The 24278-nt window shown below is 43.6% G+C and overlaps 1 protein-coding gene across 3 annotated transcripts in view; it reads left to right on the plus strand.

Annotated features, from left to right (window-relative positions):
* Nucb2 (nucleobindin 2) overlaps positions 1 to 23763 on the plus strand; it is a 34968-nt gene extending 11205 nt beyond the window's left edge. For all 3 annotated transcript variants that reach the window (XM_075971988.1, XM_075971987.1, XM_075971989.1), the window contains 12 exons: positions 8950 to 9093; positions 9713 to 9820; positions 11394 to 11520; positions 11766 to 11869; positions 12946 to 13131; positions 13315 to 13405; positions 14141 to 14199; positions 14293 to 14385; positions 18274 to 18363; positions 21523 to 21693; positions 23128 to 23209; positions 23628 to 23763. In XM_075971988.1, coding sequence (XP_075828103.1) covers positions 8950 to 9093; positions 9713 to 9820; positions 11394 to 11520; positions 11766 to 11869; positions 12946 to 13131; positions 13315 to 13405; positions 14141 to 14199; positions 14293 to 14385; positions 18274 to 18363; positions 21523 to 21693; positions 23128 to 23209; positions 23628 to 23635 — 1263 coding nt within the window. In that variant the 3' untranslated portion in view covers positions 23636 to 23763. The remainder of the gene's footprint in view (positions 1 to 8949; positions 9094 to 9712; positions 9821 to 11393; positions 11521 to 11765; positions 11870 to 12945; positions 13132 to 13314; positions 13406 to 14140; positions 14200 to 14292; positions 14386 to 18273; positions 18364 to 21522; positions 21694 to 23127; positions 23210 to 23627) is intronic.
* Positions 23764 to 24278: the final 515 nt, after the last annotated feature.

Raw genomic sequence — 24278 nt, forward strand, 5'->3', positions numbered from 1 at the left:
GCCAGAGAGGGTGTCAGATGCCTGGGCACTGGAGTTACCGGCAGTTGTGATTCTCCTCTGTTTGTGTGCTGGGCCTTGAACCGTGGCCCTCTGGATGAGCAGCCAGTACTCTTACCTGCTGCACCATCTCCCCAGTCCTGTGCTTTCTTGTCAGGCCCCATCACCTGGAAGTTTCTTCTAATCCTATAACTTCGATTTCACACGCTTTGGTGCTGGAACTTTCTTGGTGTGACCATAAGCTGGCAGACTGCTTTCAGCTGTGTGTTCTTCCCCAAACTCTTTAAACGGTTTGTTAACCGAAAGCACTGACAGCTGTCAGCTGTGGAGGAACACCGCCAATCTGTGCTCTTTCCCAGGCTTCTCGTTCCTTAACTGCTCGCTCACATGATGTCAGAACGCTTCAGGAGCTAAGCTAACATGCTCGGCAGGTTGGGTCAGGTTCTTCAGCGTTCAGCCCAGATTTAGCCACTCTTCCTTAGCTGTGCCGCTGCCTCTCCCACAAGAGCACACTGTAACAACTTTGGGTGACTGCCCTGTAGTTTCAGATATAATGTATCAGCGCCTTTGGCCAGCTATTTTTCTGATTGTCCTTCAGTGGAGTGCTCTAAAAACCGTTCATGGACTGGAGATGCAGTTTAGTGGGTAGAGAGCCTACTTGAATAGAAGAAGCGCTGGACCCACTGGATTCAGTGTTCTTGAAAAGAGGCTTGCACTATGGACATATTCACAGTCGTCGCTGAAATATCTTGTATGGGATGATACAAATGAGCAATAAACAAGTCTGCAGGAACAAAAGGGAATGGCCTGGGATGTGGCTCAGTCTACAGTGTGCTTGCCTAGCATCCTCAAAGCCTTGGGGTCAGTCCCCACTACTGCATAAGCTGAGCATGTCAGTGTACAGCTATAATCTCAGCACTCCAGAAGGCAGAGGCAGGGGGTCAGAAGTTCAAAGTCATTCTTGGTTGTTTATATCAGTTTCTAAAAACAAAGAAACAATACATAAACATTTTAAAATGTTTTTAAAATTTATGTACACTGATGCATACTTGTAATCTCAACATTTAGGAGGCTGAGGCAGGAGGGTCACCGTGAGTTCGATGCCAGCCTGAGCTATATAGCAAGACCTTGTTTCAAACAGCAAAAGCCCGTTCTCCTATGCCGGTCTCTTTCTCACTTCAGTGTTACTATTTTGAGGCGTGTGAGAGAGCGTCAGAAGTCTGTCAGTGTTTCTCCTTGACTGAAATTAGCTTTTGTCCCTCCCTCATCCTGCGGTTCTGGGATCAAGCCCTTTGCCGGACACGTGCTGGATAAACACTCTACCCCTGAGTTCTATTCTCAGCCACATTGCTGGAAGTTGTGAAACATCTGCTCCGTGTTAGGGGGGCACTGCTGACAGTGATGGGCACATCTGCCACATCAGCCAGTACCTGGGAAAACACTTCGGGGCTGTAGTCAGTTTCTGCTGCCCTCAGCTGTGCTCAGGCTTCTCGTAGGGAACTCTGTCTGTCTCACAATGTAGAGTAACACAACTTTGTGTTCTAGCTTCCTGTCCACCGTCTGGTAAAGCAGTTAGTGCCCACAAATGAGAAGGTCAGGTTGTTTCCCTCACAGCCGTGTTTGCCTCACCCAGCCGCTTCATTTCCTCTGCTTATGGAAGAATACTTGAATGCCAGACTCTAACGCTTTTTTTCCTTGGTAGGCCTGGAGATTGAGTTTAGGGCTCTGTGTGTGCCGGGCAAGCACTCCACCATGGAACTGTGTCTGCAGCCCCTTGTCTGTGGCCCAGGATGGCCTTAAACCCTCTCAAGTCCTTCTGCCTCAGCCTTCTGAGTGCTATGGTCGCAGGTATGGAGCACTGAGCAGACCAGCAAGACATAGCAATAATGTGAAAAGTCTGAGGTCATGCCAGTAAGAAAGCCTGCAACAAAGTGTATGACGTTCAGATAGTAAAGCCCGTGTGGCTGTTACCACCTGGACAATCAGTTTTTTCAATTAACTGAAAGGCAGTCCCTGATTTCTAAGTTATTAAGCTAAAGAATCATGTATTAAGTTGATAAGTACGGAATCAGTAATCTGAGTAAATTTAAACAGGACATATTTGAATCAGAAGGCAGATGGGGCTGGAGAGATGGCTCAGTGGTTAAGAACGCTTGTTGCTCTTGCAGAGGACCCAGGTTTGGTTCCCAGAACCCACATGGCAGCTCACAATTGTCTGTAACTTCAGTTCCAGGGGATCCAGCTCCCTCTTCTGAGCTCCTCTGGTGCTACATGGATGTGGTGCATAGCTATACATGCAGGCAAAAACACTTATAAAATAAATAAATCTGGAAGAAAATTTAAAAAAAAGGAGGCTAAGATTGTACTCGCATAATGGAGGCAAGAACTTCCTCCTAACAGCTGTCCTGTGACCGTCACACATTCATGGTGGCACATGCGCACACACAGACACAATAAATAAATAACAACAAAAGGGGCAGAGGTTGTCAGCTGTACATAACAGTGTGTGTGTATGTGTGTGTGTACATGCATATCTTATCTATTAGCACACAAATAGGAAATGGAACTGGCTTAGCAGTGCTGGTTTCAAGTAAAATTGGCCTAAGGTAAATTGAGACACAAAGTCACTCAAATAGTAAAAGGCTAGAAGATCTTAAATTTATATAACCTCATGCTTAAATAAAAATTAAAAGAATTATCAAGACAATTATGAAGAAAGCAGATCATGTTTTTTTTTCCTGTTAGTGACAGAACAAAAGATGAAATTGCTAAGAATATAAAATTTAGACAATGCAAAGGTATAAAGCATGGCTATATAGATGCCAAGCATGGGTTACAAATTTTATCTTTTCTTCACATTAAAAACATTTAGCTGGAATTTTTTTGCAGTATCCCTTTTTTGTAAAATTGAAAACTGAGGCCTGGAGGGATGGCTCAGCCGTTAAAGGCTAGGCTCACAACCAAAAATATAAGAGTTCAGTTCCCAACACCCACGGCTGTACCTTCAGGTACCAATAAAAAAATTGAAAAATGATTTTATATCATGTAATTTACACACACACATACACAGAGGCACACGCACGGGCCCACATGCACACACACACACACACACACACAGACATGCACCCACACACCATCTCACTGTGTAGCTCACACTGATCTGGAGTTCACTGTGTAGTCCAGACTGACCTCAAGCTGACAGGTTTTCTGCTTTAGCCTCCATGTATCCCCATACCGAGCTGCAGTCTGTCTCGATTTAAAGTGTTCGGTTGACTGCTGTTTGGTACACTCTGATGGTTGTACAGCTGTCCCCTCGATCTGCCTTAGCAAATTTTCCTCCCTCTAAATAAATCCTTTCTCCAGTAGCCTTTACTTCTGCTTCCCTCTCTCATGCCCTCAACCCTGAGCAGTGATAATTTCCTTCTCTCGGGATTTGCCTACTGCGGGCCTGTATAATGTATGTCCCTTTTGCTCTTGATTGTATTTATCATTGTATTTGATTTTTAAAACCACAGATTTCTCCTTAAAAAATCTCAATTTTTGACTTTTCAAAATTACTAAAGAGCAAAATAGCCTCTGGTTTTGAATGGTATATCATGATGAATTGTCTGAGCCGTGTAAAACTAAAACGGAACCCAGAATGATTGAATGCAGGCCCCTCATCTTCTCAGCCTACACATTGCTCTTGTCCACCCACAGCAAGCCAGGAGTTAGGGCAGAGCCTCTGTTTCCAGAGTGTGGCATTTTCTTGGATTTACCTCTTTTCCAGTTGTCTCTTGATAGGAACTTCCTTTGGTAGTCGTCCTATGCTGGTCTTGCGGTTGGCTTTTGTGTATGAGCACTGGTACCCAAGCCTCTTGCTTTAACAGTATAATGTTAGGCTTGCTCCATAAGCCCTGTTCAAGTAGAGGTTTAATTTAAAGACTTTTGTAAATTGTTGAACCTAGTAGTTTTATATAGTTGGTTTGAGTACAGCAGTTTTATTGGTATTTCTGATTAGGTGCCAGAAAAGACCTCTGCTTTATCCACGTAACAGTAGCCTGAGAGTCCAGCTCTTCAAAGTCACCTCCAGTGTTTGAGGAAGAAGTCCACAGCGAAGCAAAACTGAGATTTTTTTTATATTTATTTATTTTTTATGTATACAATATTCTGTCTGCATGTATGTCTCCAGGCCAGAAGAGGGCACCAGACCTCATTACAGATGGCTGTGAGCCACCATGTGGTTGCTGGGAATTGAACTCAGGACCTTTGGAAGAGCAGGCGATGCTCTTAACCACTGAGCCATCTCTCCAGCCCCAAAACTGAGATTAAAAGTTCTCTATCTGAGGGGTATGGAATAAATTCACACATGTGCTGTCCGAGTCATGTTCTTTATTCTTCTATTTTCTTCTGTGTTCTAATTCTTTCTAGTTCTCCTTGTTTCAATTCTCTGTTCCAGTTGCCCCTGCTTCTCTGTTCACCTAGCTTAAATACATTTTTTTTCTTCAGGAGGCTTAAGGTGAAAAGATAAAAAAATTGTATGAGCTACATCTCATTGGTCATAGCACATTCCTTGGGTGAATGATAAGGATCCGAGCCACTTACCATGGCAACACAAGGTTTCAAGGTTCCAGGTGTAAGACTGTGACCAGAGGCTGGGTCACAGTGCCCAGGTGAGACAAGCTACAGAGAGATCTGCACAGAGAGTCGGGTCTTAACCAGTCAGACTTGGCAAGCGAAGAATTGACCCGATTCTTTTAGCTTGCTTTGTGTTAATAAACCTTGGTAGACATCTGCCAATCTGATGTTGTGCATATCTGTAAAGTTTTTAACTTATGATCCATGTACAGAAACATTTAGTCTAGTTTGAACTTGCTCTGAGTGAAAATGAGCTAGTTGTATGTAGCTTGTCTTAGATTAGGGGAAATTGTTGTTTCCTTGTGTTTGTCTAATTAAGAGGAACAAGGCAGGCTTTTAAGTGTCTTACAGGGCCGGGCGGTGGTGGCGCACGCCTTTAATTCCAGCACTCGGGAGGCAGAGGCAGGAGGATCTCTGTGAGTTCGAGGCCAGCCTGGTCTACAAGAGCTAGTTCCAGGACAGGAACCAAAAGCTACGGAGAAACCCTGTCTCGAAAAATCAAAAAAAAAAAAAGTGTCTTACAGTCCTTGTTGGACAATAGATCTAGTTATGAAACATATCCTAGTACATTCTCTATATATTAAAGTTATAGTGCTTAATGAGAAGTCATCTTCCTGACCACCCAGGGATATATGTGCCCATAAGATTGAGATGCAATCATGAGATTACATGCACTGTGGTGCAGGTATTGGGGAGACACCATAGCTACTTTTGCCCATGTGAAGTTACACACAGGAGCAATGGTTTCCTGCATCAGTGGTCCCGTAGGCCTTGCCTGGATGGGATTCTCCTCCATCAGAGAATCACTCCTCTGGTGGGTTGACATCTGGACATTAGTTGTCACCTGCTGCAACTCCCACAGCCTCTGACACCCACTAATTTGATAGTGGGATTTATAAACTTAAAGAATACTGAGGTTGAACTGGATGTGGTGGTCCAGGCCTGTAAAAGGCAGGAGAATCAAGAATTCAAGGTTATCCTTGGTTACACAGAAAGTTGAGACAAGCCTGGTCCACATGACCCTTATCTCAATAAAGGACCAATAGTAAGGTCTAGAGAAACCCCCCAAATTAGAGAAGTTCCGTGGCTGGTTTGTGATGACACAGCTACCTACAGGTTGTCACAGCTAGCACTGGAGTGTAGACCTAAGGGGCAGTGGGGAGATGGCTTAGTTGGCAGAGTGTTCATTGTGCAAGAATGAGGATTTGAGTTTGACTCCCAGAACCTACATAAAAAGCCAGGCTTGGTGGCAAATGCTTGTAATCACAGCAAAGGGTCAGTGAAGACAAGTAGATCCCTAGCCAGCCCCCTAAGTCTACCTAGCAAGCTTCAGGCCCCAACGAGAAACCTTGTCTCAGAAAACAAGGTGGACAGCTTGTGAAGTCTCTGGCCACCACATGCACACACCCCATCCACATACAAAAATGGAAACAAAGAATATAGACCTAAATTTGATTATGCCCTACTGTTAGGTATTAATTTCTATTACTACATTTGGTTCAGTAGGCTGCACCTCCCCTAGTGTAGGGGATGAAACCCAGGGCCTTATGCATATTTGGCAAGTGCTCTATTGCTCAGTTACACCCCCAGTCCCCAAACTACCTTGAAGATAAACATTCTAAACAGTAGAGCAGATGAAGGCGATGTGATGAAGGGCAGTGGTTTCTGTTGCTTCAGAGTTAGCTGTAGGGCTTGATAAAAGAGATTGTGGGGCCCTTCCCAGGTCTCTGGTTTACAAGGTCTGCATAGGACTGGGAATTTGCATTTCTTTCAAGGAGCTGCTCACAGGTAGCCTGCCAATTGGGCGTCAGTCACTTCGGGTCTCAGCCCTGCTCTGTGACTTCTGTTTCCTGTACGCCTTTCTCCATGCTTTGCATGTTCTTAGCATTATTCTTGATCTGACCCCTAAGATAAGCCTTCATGTAGTGTTAGATAGTGATCGTTTCTGATTCTTGCAGGAGACCTAGAGCTATGAATAGTTATGAAAATGGAATAAAACTTGAACTACAATATTCAAAATATTTGAAACCCTTTACTCTTTTGTTTTAGCCTCTGACATCCTATTTGTGAGAGTTGAGCATAATAATCACCACACTACAGAAACCTCTTCAGCATCCTACCTAATAAACACACACTTTTTTGTTATTGTCTTTTTGAAACAGTCTCTTTTATATAGTCTGATTGGCCTGGAACTTGGTATGTAGATTAGGCTAGCTACAAAACTTGCTGCAACCCTCCTGCCTCTACTTCTTGAGTTCTTTGATTATAGGGGTATGCCATCACACTTGGCCTATTTGGTATTTTATTGACCTATTTATTTGAAAGCAGATATTGGCTGTTTATGGTTTTGTTTTGTTTTGAGACAAGGTTTCTCTGTATAGCCCTGACTGTCCTGGAACTCTCTTAGACCAGGCTGGCCTCAGACTTATTACATTTGCCTCCTGAGCACTGGTATTAAAGGCATGCACTACCATTGCCTGGCTGTTTTTTGTGTTTGTTTTTGTTTAGTTTTTTAGATTCATTCATTCATTCTCTGAGTGTCCATATGCATCGGACATATGTGGTGGCCAGAAGACAGCTTTCAGTGCTGAGTTCTCTCCTGCCATCAATATGGGTCCCAGGAACCAGACTCAGGCTGTCAGTCTTGCTAGTAAATGCCTTTACCCACTGGGCCATCTTGCCAGCCTGGCTGGTTTTCCACTTAAAAAAAAATTGTTGTTTGTTTATTTTTAATACTTATATATTTTATCTTTGTCTGTCTGTACATTTGCATGCCGTACTGACAGAGGCCAGAAGAGGGCACCAAATCCTCTGGAACTGGAGCTGCAGGTGACTGTGAGCTGTTACATGTCTCTGAACATCGCAAGTGCTTTCGACTGCTGACCAGCTCTGCAGTCCTTTGCTTTATTTGTTTTTAAAGATTTATTTATTTTTGATTTTATGTGTATGGATGTTTTGTACTTGTGTGTATTTGTGTACTACATGCATGCCTATGGAAGCCAGAATTTTCTTTGGAACTGGAGTTTTGTACAGTTGTGAGCGGTCTGCTAGGGACTGAGTTGGGTCTCCTGGAAAAGCATCAAGTACTCTTAACTACTGAGCAACTTCCGTAGCCTCTTGTATTGAGCATTTGGTAATTAACTTTTTTTCCTGCCTCTTCTGCTTTTTTTTCCCTTTCCCTTTCCCTCCCTCCCTCCCTCCCTCCCTCCCTCCCTCCCTCTCTTCCTTCTTCCCTCCCTTTCTTCTTTCCTTCATTCCTTCTTTCTCCCCCCCCCCCCCCCAGACAGGATTTCTCTGTGTAACCCTGGCTGACCTGGAGCTCACTCTGTAGACCAGACTGGCCTCTAATTCAGAGATCTGCTTACTTCTGAGTGCTGGATTAAAGGCATACACCATCACCACCCAGCTTGGTTTCTTTTTTCCTTTCATGTTTTTAGTTAGTGTACAGAATAATGGGTTTAATTATGACATTTTCATAATGGGCATTGTGTTTTGTTTCTGTGTGCTCCCCACTGCCCCTTCCCTTTTCCACAAATGCCCCCTTTCTGGTTTTATGTCACAGTTGTGTAAACACAGGGTTTCCGTGTTGATTCCTCACGTGACATTAGACGGGCAATGTTTTATATCCACCACTCTTCTACTTTTACCCTCTCATGTCTACATCTTTTCTTCCCCCTTACCCACCCTCTCATGTTACCCTCATTCCTCATTCCCACCGTAGTCTAAATGTTTACTTTCTTTTGTTTATCTTTTGATGCAGCTTCTCTGTACCCAGAGTGGCCTGGAACTTAAAACTATGTAGACCAGGCTGGCCTTGAACTCATGGCACTCCTCCTGCCTCAGCTTCCCTCATGCTGGGATACAAGAGTGAGCCACCGTGTCTCACTTTCAAACGTTTACTTATATATGCAGTTTAGAAGTCGAAGTTTTGTTTCTTGTGTTTTTTATTTTGTCTGAAAAACATTTCTCCCTTAATTTCCTTTCTGCCTCTGATTATAGCTATGCACCACCACACCGGGATCTGTTTATTTTGAGACAGGGTCTTACCAAGTAGCCCGTGCTGGCCTGGAACATACAATCCTGCTTCAGCCTCCAGAGTACTAGGATGATAGGCCCATGCCAACTCACAAAGCTCTCTCCTGATTTTCTTTGATGATTGATTGCAAGCATCAGTTTTTAAAATTTATTTTCACCTCATTTCCTAGAGGTATTTTTTTTTTCCATTTGGCCTCTTGGGAATGAGTGTCTGAATGTGGTGGCTATGGCACCGGGAATACATGTCACAGCCTTGTAGCATCTTTCCTGGACTTTGCTGTAATTATGTCTTCATTTCAGATGCGGTGGAAGATCATCCAGCTGCAGTACTGTTTTCTCCTGGTTCCGTGTGTGTTTACTGCTCTGGAAGCCGTGCCTATAGATATAGATAAGACCAAAGTCCACAACACTGAGCCCGTGGAAAGCGCAAAGATAGAACCACCAGTAAGTGGGTCAGAATAACTAAATGACTTCTATGGTAAGGGAGTATGAGGATGGCTGCTAACTGGCTCACAGGTGAAATTCTGTGAAGTGTTGCAGATGTTGACTGTGCATAGAATCCCATATTGAGCAACTGTTTCTGAAGGGTACTGGGCAGGAACCAGGTGATATAACACTGGCCACTGTTATTTAGTGTAGTTGGTATGTAGATTTATTTTAATGTGGCAATAATCATCCAAAAAGAGAAATACGGTTAATTTCAAAAGAGGGAGAGATGATCATGGGGAGAAACTATTTTTCCTCCCAGAAATCCATTCACACCACTGAGTTGTTGTTTTTCAGTGGTGGGAATGGAACCTGGAGCCTGTACATTCTAGGCAAGCACTCTACCCCTTAGCTACATACCCAACCTTAAATCTTCACTTGCTAGACCACACAGGACATTTACACTTTTATAATAAGCCGTGATATTGTTCCCAATTCTGAACACTTCCTGACCACTGAAACTGTCAGAGGACATTCTGTCATGGTGCCATTTTGCTAGAAGTTGCTTTTCAAGATGCAAGTCTTTCTGTTCAGACCAAGGCAAACCTTCTGAACTGTGGCTGTTTCTCATTCGAAGGATACCGGGCTTTATTACGATGAATACCTCAAGCAAGTGATTGACGTCCTGGAAACAGATCAGCATTTCAGAGAGAAGCTCCAGAAAGCAGACATAGAGGAAATAAGGGTAAGTGGAACTCAGCTGCGGGCAGCAGAAAACTCACACTGAGAGGTAGATCAGACGGGTGGATCTGGGCTGTTGTGTGTCAGAGGGGTAGAAGACAGACATGTGGCCTGTATGAAGCAGTGGGAAATGACAGGAAGGCATCCTTCCCAGCAGAAATTATGTCAGAGCTAACCTGTAGAAGGAAGAGGGAGGGGCTGGATGGTGAATGAGCCCAGCAGAGATTATGTCAGAGCTAACCTGTAGAAGGAAGAGGGAGGGGCTGGATGGTGAATGAGCCCAGCAGAGATTATGTCAGAGCTAACCTGTAGAAGGAAGAGGGAGGGCTGGAGGGTGTATGAGCCCAGCAGAGATTATGTCAGAGCTAACCTGTAGAAGGAAGAGGGAGGGCTGGAGGGTGTATGAGCCCAACAGCAAAGGCTGTGACTCATGCCATGTATAGGAAACACTCTGGACTTAGAAATAGAGGCCATGAGTGGCCAGATAATGGTGTTGGATTCATGGGCCAAATGGCAGGGAGCTGTGGACAGCAAGTGCAGTGGCTTGGATCATGTTCTGAACACAGCAGGACATTATTCCAAGCTGAGGAGCGGGTTAGGGCCTGAGTCTTTGGTCAGTTCCATATTAGCAGATAAGGTAATGAATGAGCTGTATCTCATATTACTGCAGCAGGTGCAGCCGTTTGCCTCCATCCTAAGAATACCGTTATGTGTGATGTCCTGGTCATACTGAAAATGTACAGTTGCACAGGTTATACGGGACAATATTCCGTTATGTATTTATGCATCATGGGTTTCAATGTGTGTGTGAGTTCTGGAAATAATCCCTTATCTGGGGGCTAAACTGAGGAAGGGATGTTGTAGGTTTTAACTGTTCATCAGTTGAGAAGACATTTGAGTGATTTCTGCTGATTTTGGCTAGTCTGAGTAATGCTGCCATGAACAGTGATGCTCAAGTTTCTGTGTTAACGTGTTTCAGCCTCTCAGTGAGTCCTGGGATGGAATTGCTGGGTCACATGCCCACTCTGCTTTTAGCTTTTAAAAGAACTTCTTAGAAGGAATAGTTCGTTTCTGTCTTTCAAGGCAGGGTTTCAGGTAATCCAGGCTGGTCTCAAGCTCACTGTATAGCCAAAGCCTTTGAACTCCTGATCCTTCTGCCCCCACACTTCAAGTGCTGGGGTTCTAGGAAGGAGTCATCCCAGCTGAAATGAGACTTCTGAGAGGAATGCTTTTATAATGTCGAATTTATCCAAGTTAGCCAAACTACTGCTAATTTAGGATAATGCTATTTAAAAACAATTGCTTTCGTTTTTAATGTGTGCATGTTCTACTTGTGTGTGTGTGTGTGCGCGCGTCATGTGCACGCAGTGTCCGCAGACATCAGATAAAAGTGTTGGGTCCTCTGGATCTGGAGGTACCGATGGTTGTGAGCTGCCATGTGGGTCTGTTGGAAGAGCAGCCTGTGCTCTTAACTGCTGAGCCGTCTCTCCAGTTCCTACAATGCTATTTTTGCTCTGTCACCTCAGGTCTCAAATGGAATATACTAGGTAAAATTAATTTATTTATTTTGTTGACAGAGCGGGAGGCTGAGCAAAGAGCTGGACTTAGTAAGTCACCATGTGAGGACAAAACTCGATGAACTGAAGAGGCAAGAAGTAGGAAGGCTGAGAATGCTTATCAAAGCCAAGCTGGATTCCCTTCAAGGTGGGTTCTGGACAGATGGGGAGGGTGCGTCCAGTTCCTGCTTGCTGAGGCTTGGTTTACATAAAGTGCCTATAGCATGCTCTTCTATGTGCGTGGTATGAATGTATTCACGTGTGTGCCTGAGTAGTGTGTGCACACTCGTGTGCTTATGCAGAGAGGCTCAAGTTTCTGTGTTAACATATTTCAGACGTTAAGGTTCGGTGTCCTCTGAGACTGGTATTTGCTATTTTCTCATGCTTTTGCAGACACTGGCATGAACCACCACCTTCTTCTGAAGCAGTTTGAACACCTGAACCACCAGAATCCCGACACGTTTGAATCCAGAGATTTGGATATGCTAATCAAAGCGGTGAGGGTGTGCCCCCAAGTGGGGTCTTGATTTTTTCTTGAGGACCTGAATTTGACAGATAAACTCAATGGAGGGAACACAATTTCCGTGGGCTCTGGAGAGCGTGCATCTTCCGAGGAAGGCTGCTTAAGCTTCCTCACTGCAGATAACGTTACCAGCATGGGTGTATATCGCTCATCCATGTCCCCAAATCCAAAATGCTGCCAACTCTGAACAAGGCTTGAACTAGCCACTCACAATGGTATCTGTAGTTTTTATTTGGACTTAGTAAGGAAGTCCTGCCTATGAAGGTTCTATGGAAGAATCAGTTTCCTTTGCCAGCTTTTCCCTAGTATTTCTTGGCTTGAGGAAGTGTGACTTAAGTATCTCCCTCCATCTCCATTTGGCCTTACTTCCTGGGCCCTAAACTTTAGAAAATCCCTTAAATATTTTATTACTAGTATATTTATTTTATATATGATATATTTATATAATATTTATAATTCTTATATAATTATCATATTACTATATATTATATTTGTATATGGTGCTAGGAGTGTAATTCAGGATTTCATACATGTTAGGGAATGCTGGGAATACTGGTATGAGCTGCCACATCTGGCTAGCCCTGGGGGTTTTAAATTAGAGTTTGGGGACCCATTGTAGTAGTTATGAGAAGAACTAACAAACTTAATGTTTAGTTGGTGGTTATGAAATTTAGTGAAATAGCACTCAACCACTTTTCATTTCGTGTCACGCCATTGTTTGGCCTAGTTCTTTCTTTTTGAAGTCAGTTTATATTTTGCTTGTCTTGGATAGTTCAATATTTGTTTGCTCTACTCTCCTATCCCACACCTGTTAGAGAGCACAACAGATTATTAGAGCTGTTTTATTGTTCTAGAGAGACAGCTCCGGGCTCAGCTGTGAGACCCTGCCTCACTGAATGGGGTGGAGAACAAGGAAGGAAGACTCCAGCATGCACCTCCACACACTCCTGCACACAAATGCCCCTCCCATGTGACCGCACACACACACTCACAGGCACCCTGCACACTTGCACTTCCCCAGCATGCTGATTTGAATGTGTTGTGACCTAGGCAACTGCAGATCTGGAGCAGTATGACCGCACGCGGCATGAAGAGTTTAAGAAGTATGAGATGATGAAGGAGCACGAGCGCCGAGAGTTCTTAAAAACACTGGATGAGGAAAGGAGAAAGCAGGAAGAATCCAAATTTGAAGAAATGAAGAGGAAGCATGAAGACCACCCCAAAGTCAATCATCCTGTAAGGACCGTGATTTCTGGAAATCGTATCTAAATGAAGTGAATTCTTTGTAGCCAAATTTTATCCTAAGTTTAGCACATAATTCTCGAGTCTTAATTCTGAAAAGTTCCTCTGACATATTTTTTGAATCTCTATATGTAGATTATAATTTGTTTTGAGCAATTTCTTAAAATTGGTTCACAGGGAAGCAAAGATCAACTAAAAGAGGTTTGGGAAGAGGCTGATGGATTGGATCCTAATGACTTTGACCCCAAGACATTTTTCAAATTACATGGTAACAGATTTGATACAAATATTGATATTTATATCTGCTGTTTGAAAAGTCTATATTTGATTTCATCGTTATTGATCGCTGTGATGGTTTGCTGTCAAGTTCTACCAATAGTAGAATGTTTGGACATTTTCCTTCAGATGAAATTGTTAATAGTCTTTTAGCTGATCTCAACAGATGATGTTTTAGATCTTAGCCATGTCTTTCTGCTTGCTTTTGCTATTGAATCATTGTGTGACTCACTCCAGAGCCCTCTGTAAACTGGAGCTGCTTCTGTGGCCGGTTAGGTTATCTCTAACAAGCTTCACATGACAGAATTAAAACTTTGCTAAGCTTATTTGGTGGTGACACCTGTAATCTCATCACTTGGGAAGCTGAGGCAGGAGGATCGCTGCATATGTTAGGCTATCCTGGACTACCTAGTAAATACCAGGCCAGTCAGGGCTACATAGCAAGACTATGCTAATTTTTTCAAAAAACTATTTTCAGTCTTATAGAAACTGCTCTGTCTCTCTGGAAAGAAATAGAGATGTGCTTTTCTAAAACACGATTATGAACTGTAAATGTAGAATTGTCCTTTGGTCTGATCGGAGGCCTAGTGGGAAATTCGAAGCCCTACCTGAAGCTGATGGTCACTTCGCATCAGCACTGCTTTTGCAAACCGTTGTCGTTGTAGTTTAAGTATCTATTTCTGAAGGACTCAGATCTGCTTTTGCGTTTGTAACTACTGAACTTTAGATGTCAACAATGATGGATTCCTGGATGAACAAGAGTTAGAAGCGCTGTTCACAAAAGAGGTAAATGACGGTGATGTTCTCAGCCCCACCTGCCTCGCTCCCCTCCCTCACCTCCTCTTCCTTCATGTTGGTTTTCACATTTTCTTTTCTCAGTTGGAGAAAGTGTATGACCCCCGAAATGCAGAGGACGATATGATAGAAATGGAGGAAGAAAGGCTTAGGATGAGAGAACATGTCATGAATGAGGTATGCTTTAAGGTTAGGGTGTGGGTCGTTTCTGTCATTCATCAAGTTCTTGCATTAATTCTTATCACAAGATAGAAGAATAAATATACAGTTGGTTTTTTTATATTTACTTATTTTTATGTGTGAGTGCTCGTCTATATGTACATATATGCACTTGTGCATGCCTGGTACCCGAGAAGGCCTGAAGAAGATGCCTGGTCTGGAATTGGAGTTACAGACAGTTATGAGAGACCATGTGGGTGCTGGGAATTAAACCTGGGTCCTCTGTAAGAGCAGCAAATGCTTTTAACTGCGGAGCCATCTCTCCAACCCTCATCATAGATATTTAATTGGATTTTGTATTTGTGACTAGAATACTATACTGGATTTCTTTAACAAAATAATTAGTAACCACTTTAAAATATTTTACAGGATTATGATACTACTGTATATCAGCAGTAAATATTTTGGGGCAGGAAAAGCAAAGATGTTTTATAGTAACATTTTTAAAACCTATATAAACTTTTATGGGTTGGAAAGCCCTAGTCAGCAATCTAAAGTGCACCAGAATTTCACACTTTCTGATCACTGACAAAGATACAAGATGTAGAAAGGCCTGTACTATGAATTTTTATGTTTCATGCATCAAATTACTTACAAAATTGTATAAAGTTGCTTTTAGGCGATATGTGTAAATTGTATATATGAACCATAAATCAATTTTGTTTGGGGGTCCCAACCCCAAGAAATGTCATTATGAATGCAAACATCTCTGTAGCACAAATAGTAAAAATCCAGAGATAGATATTGGGGTTCAACCTGAAGATCAGAAAAGCAAAACAGCCAGCCACTGAATCTTACCTCTTCCTCAGTCCAAAATGGCGATCCTGCCTCCAGGGATCTCAGAATGAGACTGTGTCTGGGAACTGACTCTTCCCATTTTCTATTCCTCTCTAGGGCTGGGATTAAGGGCGTGTACCACTACCGCCCGGTTTCTATGACAAACTAGTGTGGCTACTGGGATTAAAGGTGTGTGTCGTGGCTACTGGGATTAAAGGTGTGTGTCATTGCTGTCTGGTCTGTAAGGCTGGCCAGTGGGACTGTTTTACTTTTCTGATCCTCAGGCAAGCTTTATTTATTAAAATGCAAATGAAATGCCACAACATATCTCAAAATTTCCTTTTAGAAACCCAAACTCTAAAACCACTCTGGTCCCACACATTTTGGATAAGGGGTACTCAGCCCACAGCAAGAAGATTCCCAAGTTCTGTTACCTTAATAATTATGACAACAAATATTTACATCTTGTTTACCTTCTGTAAATTTCAAGGTTAGGGGAAGGAAGTGCTAATTCAGCCAAGCTTGTGGCTAGCATGGTCTGGCTTTTTGGTGTACTTCATTCCCAGGCTGCGGGAACATTCTCTCACTGGATAAAATAAGGGTCCTAATGAACTCAGAACCCTTTCATGGAACGTGTAAGACTCATGCCCAGCCATACCAAGCCTCATGTCTGCTCACATGCCACTGACTGAAGCCGGTCAGTGAGGAGACGATGGGTACCTCTCACAGGCTGTTTGAGCAACACATGAGTTAGAGGCAGAGATGTAGACATGAAGGACAGAGCAGCAATGGCAATAACAACACAAACCATCACGGAGACCTAAAATTTCAATTTCTATCTTTTAGAGCAATTGATTACGCATCGCCTTTGCTTGTTCAGTGAGTTGTCCTTTCTCCCTTGACTTGGGTCTCCAGGAACAGAGTGACCCATGTTGCTAAGTAACTGACAGATGTGAATGGAAGGACACTGGCCTCAGCACAGTATTTGATCTAGTGTGTGAGCCTGCTGCACTACCCTCCTCCCCAACAGAGACATGTGGCTGGAGACTAACTGGCCTCACTCCATCCCCGCTATGAACCCAGATAACTAGCGGGCTTTCTGCCTGGCAATTCTAATCCCTGGTCCACTAACATCTCCATTCCAGCATCCAACTCTCACATAACCTGGGCCCTCCTTAAAGCCTCAAGATGCTCCTCTTCTTCTGCCCTTTCTTTCAGTGTCCTACAAAGATAGGGGCAACCAAGAGAAATTTGAGCTTTCCCTACCAAAACTTCTAGCCACTCTGACCATTCATTTTGCCTTGCGTCTGATCCGTGGGTAATCATGGCTACTGTGCCTGTTGAAGGCCCTCTCCTTCATCTGCTCGGAGTCCAGGTCTCTCTTTAAGGACATCTTCATGCTGCTGACTCCCTTTGTCTCCTTGGGCTAGGTTTCATCTGCTGGATCACTCCGCCTAGAGGGCAGACGTGGTCTCCTCTTTTCCACCCTGGGAACCAAACCCAGCTCTTAGCCTTGCTGCCTTTCTCTTCTTCCACAGCCAGCCTGTTCCCAGGGTCCTGTCCTCCCCCCTCCCCCTTTTGTCTCCTTTCATTTTCTCCACAGCCTGTGCTAATTGTGCTGTGACCTCCTAGTCCCCGTTAGTCCATCCCGTCAGGGCACCGCTGTCCTTGCCCGTGCTGCATGGTTTTAACACTCTGATACAGTTCATACTCTTCAAGCCTTCAGAATCCTCTGCCCATCCCTCGTGCCCAGGGCTGTCCCTGGCCTTGTTCACCTTTCAGCTCCCGTTCATTCATTCCTTGGGTGGCATAGGATGCTCTATGTCGGCGTATATGCTCTATAGACTGAAACTAGAAATGCAGGCATTTGTGAATCACTAAGTGGCTCCTGGGAATTGAACTCCGATCTTCTTTAGGAACAGCAAGTGCTCTTAATTTCTGAGCCATCTTTCTAGCCCCAGGGTAGCTGCTTGACTTCAGTGGTTTCGGTGGGAATGTTTGATCTTTCAGTGCTGAACTGGGGCCCCTGTAGAGTGGGGAGGTTATGGACTGCCAACTGAGGCCTGGTCTTATAGACCCAGTGTCAAACGAATTTCATTGTCATTAAAGTTCACTGTTCTAACTGAGTTTACCAAGACCTGTATACTGAAGAGGACTTGGAGAGGCCATTGACTTCTGCTCTGGTTAGATTTTATTCCTTTTAAAAAAAGTTGAACCAGTTGTGGTGGCACATGCCATCTTAGTCATCGTTCTGTTGCTGAGGAGAGATTCCACAGCAAGAACAGTTCTTATAAAAGAAAGCCTTTAGTTAGGGGTTTACTTACTGTTTCAGAGGCTTTATCTGGTACCGTCCTGGCAGGGAGCATGGTACGGGAGGAGGAGCTGAGAACTATAATCTGCAGGTAGAGACAGTGAGACACTGGGCCTGGCTTGAACTTTTGAAACCTCAAAGCCTCACAGCACCCACCCCCCCATCCTTCCTCCAACAAGGCCACACCTCCCGATCTTCAAATAGCACCACGACTTTAGGAGCCTATGGGAGGCATTTGTATTCAAACAGCCACACATGCCCCTATTCTCAGCACTTGATAGGCAGAGACAGAAGAACCACTGATCTTCATAGCTAGGTGTATATTCGCTGAGACCCCATTTTGGAAAGTGTACCCTTTCGAAAAGCAGTAAGTTGAGCCTCTTAGCCTGGCTGCTTTATTCTTGGCCATAGGAACTCTGGAGTGGCGATTGGGTCTAGCACTTAGGTCTAGCTGGATTTGTGTTTACTGTGAAGACTTTGGTCCTAACGGCATAACCAGCCAGATCACTGACTTGCTGTGTTGGTCGTGAGCATATCAGGCGACTGACAGCTTGTATTTCCAAGTTTTAAGTATGAAGAAGAGGAAGATGTGTGTTTCTTGACTCCATAAAAGCGGAGTGCATTTCCTCATTGTCCCCTCTCGTCTTTGTGATGTTCATCTAGTCCTAACTGGTGAATATCTCCAAGGTGGCATCTTTTGGGAATTTGTACCTAAACAAAGATTTGTTTATATTGCTTTTGTATTTTCCTTTAATCAGATCGATAGCAACAAAGACCGATTGGTGACTCTAGAAGAATTCTTGAGAGCCACAGAGAAGAAAGAGTTCCTGGAGCCAGACAACTGGGAGGTAAGAGGACCAGCCTTAGAGGGGCAGGCGGTTCGCGAGGCGCTGCACCACTGTGTCTGCCTTTAGCTGCCATTCCTCACGATTCGTATGTGTAATCTTACAGGGTTTATGTTCTACATAATGTCACTGTAAAGTAATGGTTCCTTGTCTCCTGGGAAAACTTTCTAACAATTTATCTTTATGATCACAGTGCATAAAATTAGAAATATTTTTTAAAAAATGGTTTATTTATTTCTGTTTTATGTGCATGTCTAAGTTCCTGCATGTATATATGTACACCAAGTGCACGCCTGTGCCTGAGGAAGGGAAAGGGGGTATCCAGTCACCAGGAACTGGAGTGATAGGCCATTGTGAGCTACCATGGGAGTGCTAGGAACCAAACTTGGGTCCTTTCTAAGAGCAGCCAGTGCTCCTAACTGCTGAGTCAACTCTCCAGTTTAGATTAGAAATCTTTTTAAAAGTGTACATTTGTTAAGTATAAACTAACATCACTAAAAGTTTAAAACAGAGATATTTTAAGAATAAATTAAAGGACCCACTGAGCGGTGTCTGCAGATCCATTTTGGTTATTCTTCTTGGAGGCAATGTCTTGTGTAGCCAAGGACAGCCTTCAGCTGATCCTCCTGCCTCACCTCCCGTGTGTTGTCGTTACAGGACGGCACCACTGGGCTTTTATCTTCTAACACTGTGCCTCAACCTTACACTTGAGGTGACCTTCCTGCCTCAGTCTCCTGAGTGCTGGGATAGCAGGTATCAGCCCCTAGACCTGTCTTCCAATATTTTATTGTTATTATGAAAGAAGCTGGGGCCTGGGGAGTCGGCTCAGAGGATAAGAATGCTTCCTATGCAAGTGTGAGGACTGTAGTTCAAGCCCCATTATCTATGTACAAAGTCAGGCACGGTCACACCTGTAACTCCCCTGCTGCTGTGGGATGGGGACAGAGATAGGAGAATTGCTAGGACTTGCTGTCTGCCGGACTGTAGTTGGAGGCTGCTCATCTGTTCCTGGCTTCCCAGACCCGATAATCACACAGAAGCTGTATTAATTAAATCACTGCTTGGCCAATCACTTAAGCATATTGCTAGCTAACTCTTACATCTTAAATTAACCCATTCCTATTACTTTATATTTTATCACGAGGCTCTTGGCCTACCGTCAAGGTTCCGACTGACGGCTTGCGTCTCTCTCCTCTGGCTGCTACATGGCTTCTCACTGACTCCAACTTCTTTCCCCCAGCATTCAGTTTAGGTTTCCAGCCTGTCTTGCTTTACTATATTAAGCCATTAGCCAAAGCAGCTTTATTCATTAACTAATAAAAGCGACACGTGTATAGAAGGACATCCCACACCACCAGACTAACTTCAAGTTCAGGAATAAAAGTGGAAGAGATGCAGTAGGACACCCATGTCTTCTCTGGCCTGTGCACTGCCTCCTCCCCACGCTATCCGTGCTGTCTCTCTACCTGTCTATAGGAGCTCAACCAGTAATGCGAATCTGTCAGCCAGGTACTCTCCAGAGACTGGGGCAGGAATGTGGCTCTCAGTTCAAGGCCAGTCTGAGCTACAGAGTGAGTTCAGGGCCCTGGTCAGAATCGAAAGTGAAAAAAGGGTGGTGGTGGTACAAAAGGGAAGCTGGGAATATAGCCCAGTGGTAGAACACCCCACGGTCATGTACAGGGTCCTGCCTCTGTTCAATCCCCAGCAACACAAAACATGTAAAGAAGCACATAACCCAGGTATGGCCATCTATGCCTATCCTCTCAGCACATAGAAAGTGGAGGCAGGAGAATCAGTGTTCAAGGTGTCATCTTCAGATGTATAGCAAGTTTGAAGCCTTCCTGGACTGTGTAAAAGTCTGTCTCCAAAAACCAGAAAAGAAACACTTTTGAAAAGTATAAACAGGAGCTGGAGAGATGGCTCAGGAGTTAAGAACATTGGCTGCTCTTGCAGAGGACCTTGCCTGGGTTTCCAGCCTGCACAAGGTGACTTCCAACTTCAGTTCCAGAGCATCCAACACCCTCTTCTAGCCTCTGCAGTTACCAGGCATGCACATGGTACACATGAGTATTCTCAGTCACACATGCACATACATATAAATATTTAAAATGTAATGAATAAATTAGTTAAAAGGAAACCACTAATAATAACTAATATAACATTTTCCTTCCCCCTCTCTTCCTTCTGTCATTTTTTTCTCCCTCACTCACCCACTTACCCACCCACCCACTCACTCACCCACCCACCCACCCACCCACTCACCCATCCACTCACTCACCCACCCACCCACCCACTTACTCACCCACTCACTCACCCACTCACTCACCCACTCACCTATCCACTCACCCACTCACCAATCCACTCACCAACTCACTCACTCACTCACCTATCCACTCACCCACTTACTCACCCACTCACTCACCCACTCACCTATCCACTCACCCACCCACTCACTCACCCACCCACCCACCCACCCACTTACTCACCCACTCACCTATCCACTCACTCACCCACTCACCTATCCACTCACCCACTTACTCACCCACTCACCCACCCACTCACCTATCCACTCACTCACCTATCCACTCACCCACTCACTCACTCACCTATCCACTCACCCACTCACTCACCCACCCACTCACCCACTCACTCATCCATTCACTATATTAGTCCAGGAAAATTTGGAAGTCACATCACTAATCTGGGCAGGCATCCTTTTCATTTGTTTTGTATTTTGAGAGGATCTCATTTTAGGGACCAGGCTGAACTAGAACTCAGTTTAGTTTGAGCTGACTTTGAACTGGAGCCCATTAACCATCTCACCTTGTTAATATATTTTTTCTTATTTTGCCAAAAGTATATTATATATACTGTTTTGTAAAATGATGATTCTAGTATTTAAAATTTTTTATGATTTATTTATTTTTATTTTTATGTACACTGGTATTATGTGTGAGGGTATTGAACCCCTTGGGGCTGGAGTTACAGACAGTTGTGAACTGCCGTGTGGGTGCTGGGAATTGAACCTGGGTCCTCTGGAAGAGCAGACCAGGCTTCCTAACTGCTGAACTATCTCTCCAGTACCAACAATTATAGAATTTTAAAGCTGAGCCGTGACATTCCTTTGTTTCTGGTACCATTATCTACTTCCCTTTCTTTTAGACACTGGGTCAGCAACAGTTATTCACCGAGGAAGAACTAAAAGAATATGAAAACATTATTGCTATGCAAGAAAACGAGCTAAAGAAGAAGGCGGATGAGCTGCAGAAGCAGAAGGAAGAGCTGCAGCGCCAGCATGACCACCTTGAGGCTCAGAAGCAGGAGTATCATCAGGTAGGCACTGAGGGGGTGTGGTTTGCAGAGACCGTCATGGGCTGCATGAGGCTCAGGAACTTAAGTGTTAGCAGATGAGATGTGGCCTTCAGGGGATCTCAGGCGCCCCTAGATGTGATGTACTTGGTCCAAGCTACTCAGACAGGACAATTGCTTGAGTCCAGCCACTAAGTTGTATCACAGAGTGAAACCTGTTTCAAATAAAAACAAACAAACTCAAGTTAGGGACTGGACGTATAGCCCAGAGGTGGAGAATGTTCTTAGCCTGTGTGTGGCCCTGGGCTTGGTCCTCAGTGTAACAATAATAACAAGCACCGAAAACCAAATTTTAGATGCTTGACTGAAAGTCTGTGGATTTTTTGTTTGTTTGATTGTTTATTTCATTTTTTGAGACAAAGTCTTATGTAGCCAGGACTGGTTTGGAACTTCTAATCTTCCTGCCTCTGCCTCCGTAGTTCTGAAATTATAGGAGTACGACAGAACACTAAGCTAAACTTGTGCTTTTGTGATATATCATTAAGCTGTCATATTTTAAATTTTACCGTGTTTTAAAACTAGCTTTGTTAAATTTCTGTTTTGGAGTTGTGGAATCCATGAGAAAACGTCACACCAACTGAGCAGTGAAGGTGATTTTTATCTTTGCCAAGACTCACAAACCAGCCTCCTAATCCTTGGCTGTTGGAAGATTAGAGATAAGAGTGAGAGAGATGAGGAGGATGTGGGTTAACAAAAGGATGTCTGTGTCCTTTCTGGGTGTAGGTATAGATTTCCCAGAAATCCAGGCACTGCCTTCTTTTGTTTTGTTACCATTCCTTCCACGACTCTGCCAACTGTCCTGGCACTGGGAGGTGTGTCCTTTAGCCTATGTATTGCCTGATAATGAAGTTAGAGACTGACATAGTCTGGCAGCCACCTTGGATACAACCAGTTTTGCCAGTCCACCCGAGGGGAACTTCTGATCTACCATGCCTTGTCTTCAAGATAAAGATAAGACTGGGTTGGGATGAAAATTCATCTGGGCCCCCTGAGCATCACTCAGGGTAACACATTCTCTTTATTAGTTACTTCTTCTGTCTCAGGGATAAATTCCAGGCAGAACTGATGTACAGGAATGGTTTGTTTTGGCTCACGGTTTGAGGCTGCAGTCTGGCATGGCAGGAAGGCATGGTGGGCAGCGGTAGGAGGCAGCTCGGTGACATTGAATTCAAAGTCAGGAAGCAAAGACAAATGAATGTGGTTACTTCTCTTGCTTTCTCCTTTTTATACAATCCAAGACCCCGGTCCATAGAACAGTAATGCTCACACTGAGGGTGTTTTTTCCCCCACATTAATTACCTCAATCTTGAAACTCCCTCAAAACACATGCCTAGAATTTTATCTTCTAGATAATTGTAAATCTTGTCAAGCTTTCAGTCAGTATTTCCCTCTCACCAGGCTGTACAGCAGTTGGAACAGAAGAAATTTCAACAAGGAATCGCTCCGTCAGGGCCAGCAGGAGAACTGGAGTTTAGACCACGTATGTAATTTTCCTTTATTTGTTTAGGGAAATAAACCATTATAAATTGATAACCATTTCCATTTTAAATACAGTCTATCTTCAGATGATTAAAATTCATGTTGTATTCTATATATTTGAAGAAATAGAGAAATCTACATTAAAGAAAATATGAAAAGTTTTCCAAAATTTTCGTGAGTGAATATTTTTCAAATGCCACATAATTAGATGCCCATAATTATGGTGCAGTGATTTATTAAAAATTATTTGTAATTCTTTATGATTATTTATATTGATCTTACTAGAGAACATGTTTATAATTTGTAATCTGTGATGAGTTAACCATACTTTTAAAAAGTAAAATTATGTATCTTTGTGTAAAGAACATTCAGAATAAAGGAAGATATGTTTAAAATGTAAGCATACTTCTTTTGAACAGACACATAAATTCCTGACGTCTGCCAGAACTTGGAAGAGAACTGTTAACTTCTGTTTCACCTTTCAACATCCCGTCTTTAATCTCCACTCAATAAATACTTTAAAGCACATTTGGAATAAAGGAAGAGACCTTGAAAGTGAGAACACAATTTTTTATTTTTTCACGCGGATATTTAAGGATTGAAATTTACCAGAACCAGGACAAAACCAAACTCAGCCAATCCTCCCATTGTTCTCCCATTTGTTAGTGGGTCAAGGGCCACATCCCATAGTTTGATGACACTGTCCTTATGTAGGTGAGAGAGCTCTGCCATGGCTGGAGGACAGCCTGCTGTCACTCTGAGGGTGGTTTTCTTTCATGGGTGCTTATCCTCCTCTCTTAGCAAACCCTTCTTTGATATTCATGGGTATTCCCCAAAGCCATCTTCCCCAGTGTTTCTGGTGACTTCTGCCTATTTTTAGTACCCCCACCTTCTAGAAGGCTTCTGTTGAGTAGCGTCTGCCCCCACATCAGAGTTTCTTTATTAATATTCTTGCCTTCTATCCCTTCATGTAACAGAAAACCCACAAGGGAAGTGACCAGCCTCAATTTGGGATTCTCTTATAAAGAAAATGGGAATTTTTAGGGGACACCTTTTGGTCTTAAATCAAC

Source organism: Microtus pennsylvanicus, chromosome 5 (genome assembly GCF_037038515.1).
Source record: "Microtus pennsylvanicus isolate mMicPen1 chromosome 5, mMicPen1.hap1, whole genome shotgun sequence".
Classification (NCBI taxonomy): Eukaryota; Metazoa; Chordata; class Mammalia; order Rodentia; family Cricetidae; genus Microtus; species Microtus pennsylvanicus.